This window comes from Eleginops maclovinus, chromosome 6, assembly GCF_036324505.1.
Source record: "Eleginops maclovinus isolate JMC-PN-2008 ecotype Puerto Natales chromosome 6, JC_Emac_rtc_rv5, whole genome shotgun sequence".
NCBI lineage: Eukaryota > Metazoa > Chordata > Actinopteri > Perciformes > Eleginopidae > Eleginops > Eleginops maclovinus.
Genome location: NC_086354.1, coordinates 7,087,518 through 7,095,938, shown reverse-complemented (window position 1 = coordinate 7,095,938; position 8,421 = coordinate 7,087,518). Strand labels below are relative to the sequence as shown.

The 8,421-nt window shown below is 39.1% G+C and overlaps 1 protein-coding gene and 1 long non-coding RNA gene across 2 annotated transcripts; one reads left to right on the top strand and one right to left on the bottom strand.

Moving 5' to 3' along the window:
* Window positions 1–1,260: 1,260 nt before the first annotated feature.
* On the bottom strand, window positions 1,261–4,254 carry LOC134866000 (uncharacterized). The gene is made up of 6 exons (XM_063885884.1): window positions 4,125–4,254; window positions 3,627–3,763; window positions 2,871–3,114; window positions 2,389–2,537; window positions 2,064–2,273; window positions 1,261–1,546 (listed from the first exon to the last, which is right to left on the bottom strand). Exons 1-5 carry the CDS (start codon window positions 4,252–4,254, stop codon window positions 2,154–2,156), a joined length of 780 nt encoding a protein of 259 aa, XP_063741954.1. The 3' UTR covers window positions 1,261–1,546; window positions 2,064–2,153.
* A 109-nt stretch (window positions 4,255–4,363) lies between these two features.
* LOC134865901 (uncharacterized) lies at window positions 4,364–6,574 on the top strand. Its single transcript, XR_010166003.1, has 3 exons — window positions 4,364–4,458; window positions 5,035–5,122; window positions 5,864–6,574. It is a non-coding gene; the product is annotated as an uncharacterized LOC134865901 (long non-coding RNA).
* Window positions 6,575–8,421: the final 1,847 nt, after the last annotated feature.

Genomic DNA, 8,421 nt, shown 5'->3' with positions numbered 1-8,421 from the left:
ACAAGCTGGTGAAAAGTGTGTTAGCCTATCTATAATCTTGGAGAACAATACAGCAGGCCTGTTTAAAGTTATGAATGAGGCTATGAGCTAGCAGGCTAGCTGGAAGAGTTGAATAGACTGAAAGGTTTTTCTTGACAATGGAGAGGATAAGTTGAAGTTGGCAGGTAAGCAAAAATGCAAACATACTAACAGTTAACACAACTGGCAAAAAGTCTAGTTAAGCAACTTGAAGCAAGGCGCATACACAAATAGCAACTGAGACGGATTATTGGAACAGGGTTACTGAAAGGGCTAGCTTGATTAAAGGGCAGGTGTGCTGACTGGATCATAGCCAGGTGAGTAGTGAGCAGAGAGGACGAGAGGGGGAAGGGGAAAACAACCAAACTGAAGAAAACAATGCTTTGTCTCAATTTGGATTCTTTCCCTACACTGCATGTGGTGCTGCACTGTGAACACAATGCAGTGTATGAATTTCAACCATGTGGTGTGGTTTCAAATAGCACATCCCTTACGCAACAAAAATATATTTCTCAATATATTACGTGACAATATATTTCAGGTGTATTCATATATTGTGAAATTTAGATGGTAATAGATTGTGATGTATTATATAACAATATATTATATCTGTAAGCAATGTATTGTGGCATATATGAAAATACGGCAATTATTGCTGTTTTCATATATTGAATAAATACATTGTTATTTTATTGAATATACTGTTTATATATATACTGAAATATATCACACATTATATGAAATTATATATTGGAATACATGTGAATATATATCAAAATATATTGTAAAATATATGTAGATATATTATAACATGTATGTAAAAATATATTATAAAAACCCTGCCTGCCTGCATTGAGCACACTTCAGCTGCCTTTGTTAGTTTGTTTCGAGATGGAAGAACCAGAAACACCACCTTTAACTTTGAGTGATAGTGGTGGTGAGAAAGGTGACCCCCCCTGGCCCTACTTAGAGGGTTTTCGTTTGTGGGAGTAAAAGACCATTCATATACATGTAGAATTAAGGGCCTACTCTGCCTCCCGAAAGATTGCGAAATAATGCTGCTACAATCACAGGAATTGTGAGTGTCCTTTAGGCGAAACATTTGAAATCATATACACGATATTCAAACTTTTGACTGCTGTCTTTAATAACCACAGAACAATACTTTTACTCAAGTTTTGGTCTCTAGTACTTTACATGTTAGCAGGCTACACAATCTTTTTTTCAAAACATGTCTTTTAACTTGTTTTCAACATTTGTATGTAATCCAATCATGGAGAAAAAAAACTATAATTGAAAAAAACGGTTATGTCTTTATTGTTATAAAAACAGAACAATCCCTCAGTGGAAAAAACCCTTAACCCTTAATCCTTAAGTGCAAACATGCCAATTTATCAAGGCCCTGTGCCAGTCCTTCAGCTGTCCATGGACTTCTTCTTCTGCTGGTGCCTTAATTCATAGATCCTTTTGTTTATGGCTGTTCTTATGTCAGGAAGCTTCGCCCCTGGGTAGTGCTGAACAACTGCATCTGTAAAAGATAATAAAATAAGACATCCACAATGTTAGCCACAGATTGTTGCAATAGGAAAGATGAGGTGGATCCTAATCGTGTATGCCTAGTCCTCGCTCCTCAGTGGGTTACCTATAAATACTGTAGTTAAGTATGAAATCAGAATTGGCTTCTCAAGGAACCAAGGAAGTTAGAGTTAGAAAGGTTGTCCAAGGGGCTTCAGAGCGAGGAGGTTATAGCTACTGTATCCACTTGTTTTTCAAGAAGTATTGTGGTCAGTGAGAGCAACTTTACTTTGCCGTAGCCAAGTATCTGCCTATAGGAGGTGAATTTGTGCTGTAAAGCTACTACAGGGGATCCATTTGAATGCCGATAACATCTGAAAAAATATCAAAACTGTTAAAGCTTTTTATTTGTCCATCTGTTTTCGCTCTTAGTTGTGAACATTTCAGTCTTTGTGTAAGTGTTTGTTACCATTTACAATAACTTTGCAAAATATACTAATCCATTAAAAATAAATTCTTAAAAGTCTTACCGAGTAAAGCTTTAAGCTTCTTGGGGTCCAGAGGCTGACGTCTCTCTGCAGATGGATCGACCTTGTTGACCCCTCCCGTCAGGTTGGACTTCAGTAGGACATCAGTGCTGAACAGGCCCAGCAGGAGGGTGCGGGCCATTCCATTTGCTGTGGGTTGTGCTTTTGCAGTCTCCCAACAATGGCTGGATACTCTGGTGGAGTCATCATCCCCTAGTTGCACGTAATTAATTGTAAGAAGGAAAGACAAACAGGAATACAAACAAAGAAAATCACCAGTGACAGAATGTTCTATGTTTTTAATTGATCATTACAAAAATGTACTTACAGATGTTGGTTTGGGAGATGTGGGTTGATGGGGTGATGGTAGAGCAACACTGGCCTCATATTCGCTTTCACCTCCATAGCTTGACAAGCTTGAGCTTGTGATCTTATTGGAAATGAGGGTCTTCACAGCCAATAAGAGTGATGGAATTTCTGGAAAATACGGCCCACCGAATTTACTACAACAGGACTCCAAACAAGTTACATAATATGTAAAATAAAAATAAAAAATACATCTGCTCTTTTTTTGGTGTCTCAAAGTGTAATAAAATGTGTTGTGAGGGGTTCTGAAGGCATTACAGATTTTCTGCCAGACCAATTTAGCCTCAGTGGGGAGTTGATCAAACCACGCTCGAGTTTTTAGCCCTGGGCTATTTTATTCCCCTTAAGCAAACCCTATACTACATCTGTATATTTACCCTAAAACGTAGACACAGATTATACAATCTAAAAGAATCCCCATTTTCATCTAAAAAAGATAGTTACCTTTAACTGCCATGTTGCGCAGCCTGGTGTTCTCCTTATTTAAAGCCTTGACTTGGGTCTCAAGATCTTTACTGCCTGCAGGAGATCCTCCACTCAGCTGGTCCCATAGTATTTTATTCTCCTCCCTAAGGGCCCTGTTCTCCTCCTCAAGTGCCTCTGAAGTGTCCACTGGGCTGAGGTTAGGTTCTTCTCGGGAAAGAACCTCCAATTCAGACTGTCTTGCAGCTTTGACTTTGTAGTTTTTCTGTTGAGTAAAAATTATTAAAACAATTATGAAATACACAAAAGAGTTAGGAAAATTAAACCAAATGAGGATTAAATTAACCATTATGTTTAATATGTTCCATGGCTAGAATCTGCTTTAAATTCATAGCTGTAGTACTATAGTTCCTTTTTTTTTTTTTTAAGTTGCCAGGAACTTACTTGTACAACCCAACAGTGCTAACAGATACAGACATACAAACACCTATAGGCAATTTAGAGTCACAAATTAATGTAACATGCATGCAATCTTTGGCATGTGGGAGGAAGCCAGAGTACCCAGAGAGAATAGCAAACTCCACACAGAGCGTTTGAACCCAGAACCCTCTTGCTGCGAGGGGACAGTGCTAACCACTGCACCAACATGCCACCAGTCCCAAACAATTAGAGGACATATTTTCCATTGTGTTAGTCTGGCTCACAGCCCAACTCCAAAACTGACAGAAATGTAAAAATATATTGTCAAAATAGCCGTCATCAAAAGAACACTTTTACCTTTTTTCCAACTTGTTCTACAGTTTCCTCCTGTGTGTCAAGGAAGAATTTGTTGGGTACCCTCTTTCTCTTCTTACTTTTTGGTGTGCCCTCTTGCAAGAGTTTCTGCTCAGCAGTCTTAAGCGTAGACTCCTTTTCTGTTAGCAAAAAAATAGTAGCGAGACAGCATTTAGTGCCTAGAAACAAAACTGTGGCTTACGTTACATAAAATACATTATTTTACTCTCCAATTTTGTGCTGGTTTTACTTTGTTGTATTGTTTTCCCCCTGATTTTTTAGCCAACTACCGTTAGATAGCTAACACCTGTTAATCGTATGATTACCGTTTTATTAGCTAAAGCTAAAGTTAGCTAGCTTGCCACTGTCCCGAAGCTAACAGCTTACAGCTGATTAATGTTTCATGACTAACGAAGTGAAAATAATAATGATAACTGTACTTGCCTGCCAACTGCAAAATGTGTGCTTGTTCAACCAACCATCCATTCCAAGGCCTCTTACCACTGCCGCACTCGATAAGATACTCTTTGTTAGAGTCTTTAGGATCAAAGTCTACGATCCAATTTACGGGGACTACACTGAGAGCATCTTTATCCTTCCCTTTTGACCAGCTCACCAGTGCAAACTTCATTTTCTCCTCTCACCGCTGAGGCCCTCACAGACTCGGAGTAGCTTGTTCACCTTGCTAAAATTGAATTACAGCCTAATTAGAGTGCATATTAAACATACAACAGCAGAATATAATATAGCCATGTACACATGCTTTGTCTAAAACTGTTCTCTATTCTTACACAGCAGAACCTGGATCAGGATTCCTCTGACCACGACTCTGACGGTGGCTCGGAAGACACACATGATGATGGTGGAATTACTGTAAGTAATCTACTAACTACTACTACTACTACTACTAATCTACTGGTTTGTGTTTGACTATGCCTGTCAGTACTTCCTCTAAGACTTCTCTATTCTTGCACAGCAGAGCCTGGATCAGGATTCCTCTGACAACAGATCTGAAGATGCACATGAACGTGATGACAATACAGTAAGTATAATTTACTTTGGACAGGTTTATAGTGGTTGAATGGAATATTATCTTAAACTGTTCCATTCACTTTGCTGACATTTGGCATTGAACATTTCCCTTCCTCCTCTTGTAAGGGAGTCCCTTGGAGCCCCTTTTATTGCGAAAGATTGTTGAATAATTATAATTTATATCTAACATAAAAACAGAGTCAAAATGATCAGCCATGCATACACTTTGTCTAAAACTGTTCCCTATTCTTACACAGCAGAACCTGGATCAGGATTCCTCTCATGATGATGGTGGAATTACTGTAAGTAATCTAATAACTACTACTACTACTACTACTACTAATCTGCTGTTTTCTGTGTTTGACTATTTCACTGACAGCACTTCCTCTAAGACTTCTTTATTCGTACACCTCAGAACCTGGATCAGGATTCCTCTGACAACAGATCTGAAAATGCACATTACAGTAGTAAGTAATTTTAACAGGGCAATGATCTCACATATGATTTTCGTGTCTTCAAACCTTAAAGACTTGCTTTCCTAGTTTTTTTTTCTTGCTTTTTGTTTTTAATTAACCTAAGCCTTTTTTTACCCTGTATACAACATTGCCACATCATTAATATTTTTGTGAAATCTTGATTTTATGCACATTTCCTAGTGCTTATGTTTGTGAACTAAACCTTGGACGTAAAGGTGCACTGTGCATTCCTGCATGGTTTCAGTGTAGGCATCTCCCCTTGATCAGCTAGCTGCCTGCCCCCTGAATACACTGTGAAAAAGTGCGGTCTCTGGAGACAACACTGGCATCACAAACGGCTAACAAACACTAGGGGCACAGTGCCCCAAAACATAACAAACCAAGTTCATGGTGCCGTCCAGCTATCTACTGTCGGATACTAATGCTACTCTATCAACTCTGCTCACTGCCCGCTTATATGTGAACATGCACTAACCCCCACCCACTCCCCCAACCATATTGTCGTTGATTGGCTGGAATGTGGTTTGTTATGTTTTGGGGCACAGCCTGTGCCCCTAGTGTTTGTTTGCCATTTGTGACACCTGTGTTACACCGCGTTTTTTCACAGTGTATTCAGGGGGCAGGCAGCTAGCGGATCAAGGGGCGATGCCTACGATTTGAGACAAAAATAAAATCACCCTGAAACCATGCAGGAATGCAGAGTGCACCTTTAACTGTATTTTCCCGTTACAGAGCCTGCATGCAGACCCTGAATCCGATCAACTACCACCAAATTTGAGCCACACAACAGAGTCATCAATCTTCAGTTTTGAGGACAGTGTTGGTTTTGGTGTGTTTGAACCACTATGGCAGTCTTTTACTGACTCTGAATCCAATGGTAGTGGAGAAGAATTTCCCATGGAAGACAGCACTGATAAGTCAGTAAATGAAGAAACACATTTGGGAGTAGGTGATAATGAAAGGTTTCCTCCAGTAAATTATGAGCCACTTTACACAGGCTCACAACTAACCAAAGCTCAGAGTTTTTTACTTATACTTTCATATGCTTTCAGACACTCACTTAATGCGGTGGCCCTGTCTGATCTTTTAGATTTGATTAATATCCACTGTCCAGAAAATGTACTAACTTCAAAGCATCTATTCTTAAAAGAGCTTAAACCAATACAAGGTAACCTAGAATGTCACATATATTGTCCCAACTGCGAATATTACATCGGGGACCAAGACACTGATGGGAAGTGTTCTGTATGTAACTCTACATGGGATAGAAACAGCTCATTGAAGAATGGAAATTTCTTCCTGTACTTACCCATCCAAACACAACTGGAACATCTTCTTCAAAGAGAAGATATTGCATGTTGTCTTAAGTCAGGAAATGGCAAATGTAATTCAGAAAATTATGATCATATATGTTGTATCATATGTATCATAATCTGAGCAAAGATGGTGGCCCACTAGATAGTCCTCATGCATTCTCCTTAACATTAAATTGTGATGGAGTTCCAGTATTCAAATCATCCAGTATGGAATTTGGCCATTACAAGGAATGGTAAACGAGCTTCCTTATCATCTCCGTAAAGAGAATGTTTTACGTTTTGGCCTATGGTTTGGTACTAAAAAACAAATGTTAATACATTTTTAAAGCCATTCACACAAGAGTGTCAGTCATTATCAACTGTTGGCTTCAAGTTACACGGAAACAACATTGTAATTCATTGTAGAGTGATAGCAGCTGTTATGATGTGTGATACAGTTGCCAGACCTATTCTGCAAAACATGACCCAATGTAATGGTCATTATGGGTGCAGCCTCTGCCTACATCCAGGTGAACAAATTCCAAAGGGAAATGGAACTGTTAGGGGTTATCCATACAAAGATGTTCCAAAAAGGGATCATGCTTCAACTCTAACTGACGCAAGGGAGGCCTTGCGTACCACACAGTCTGTGAGAGGCAGTAAAGGGCCCACATGTCTTGTCAACATCCCACACTTTGATATCATATCTGGAATGCCTCCTGACCATATGCATAATGTACATCTTGGAGTTGTTCGGCAAATGACAAACATGTGGCTGGATAGTGAACACCATGAGGAGCCATACTATATCGGTAAACGTGTTCCTGAGCTCGACCAACAACTCTGGAGAATTAAACCACCTTGCAATATCACAAGAGTGCCCCGCTCTTTTCAGCAAAGGAAGTCTTGGAAAGCTAGTGAATGGCAGAACTGGTTACTTTTTTATAGCATCTTTGTGCTAAAGGGAAAACTACCCAATGCATTCTACCAGCACCTATCTGTCACCTTCATGTTCTTGCTGTGTAAGGACACTGTCACATCAGAGGGGTTACAAAGATGTGAAAAACTGGTTGTTGAGTTTGTCAAACAGTTTGAAACACTGTACGGAAAGGAAAATGTGTCATTTAACGTACATTTATGTCTTCATTTGCCAGACTCTGTGAGAAATTGGGGACCTTTGTGGGCACATTCAGGATATATTTTTGAGTCTTTTAATGGGAAAATACTGAAGATGTTTCATGGCACCCAGTGTGTTCCCTTACAAATAATGAAACAATTCACATATAGACAAGTGTTGCCTCTTTTGAAAAACAATGCACTGAGAAATGCTGTGCCTAGATGTATACAGCTGTATAACAACTTGACTGGTGTGAAAAAGCTGAAACAGTTTGAAAGAGTAGCAGATCAAGTTGTGACCCTTGGTTTACACTATGTACGAAAACATACTAACGAAGAGATACTGGCTATGAGAGACTGTCAACTTTCAGTCACCACAGATACAGTTGTGAAAATATTCAGTAGAACTTTAGTCAAAGGAGAACTGTATTACTCAGAGCAGTTCACTAGAGTAATGAAAAGGAACAGCTGAAAGTGGACACATAATCACTGTGTATTATTACATTGTGGTACAGAGACTTGATATCAGAAAATGTTTTGCTGTTGGAAGACAGTTTGACAAATCACACAGTTCGGTGCTACATTTAGAAAATGTTGTGGGCTTGAAAAGAGTGTTACAGGGCAGGAAACAGGTTTTTGATGTGATGAAATTCAACAGGAAATGTATGGTAGTTGATCTGCCACATTATGCCAACCTTTATGCATGTATACCTCACGTTCCAGTGTGGAGGATTGAAATGTCATGTTGAGGATGAAATGTCATGTGGGGGAATAAAAGGTGGACTCAAATAAAAAAAATGTATTTGTTGCTGCCATTTTTTATACAGTAGCTATAACCATATGCGGTCCATTCATATGGCTAATGTTAAATATAATGAA

What these genes read in the sequence shown, in the direction of transcription:
- LOC134866000 (XM_063885884.1), bottom strand. Translation starts at nt 4,254, where the DNA reads ATGAAGTTTGCACTGGTGAGCTGGTCAAAAGGGAAGGATAAAGATGCT. An exon ending in TCTTATCGAGTGCGGCAGTG is followed by an intron (nt 3,764 to 4,124) that starts GTAAGAGGCCTT and finishes TTTTGCTAACAG; the next exon opens with AAAAGGAGTCTACGCTTAAG. An exon ending in CATCTCCCAAACCAACATCT is followed by an intron (nt 2,274 to 2,388) that starts GTAAGTACATTT and finishes ACGTGCAACTAG; the next exon opens with GGGATGATGACTCCACCAGA.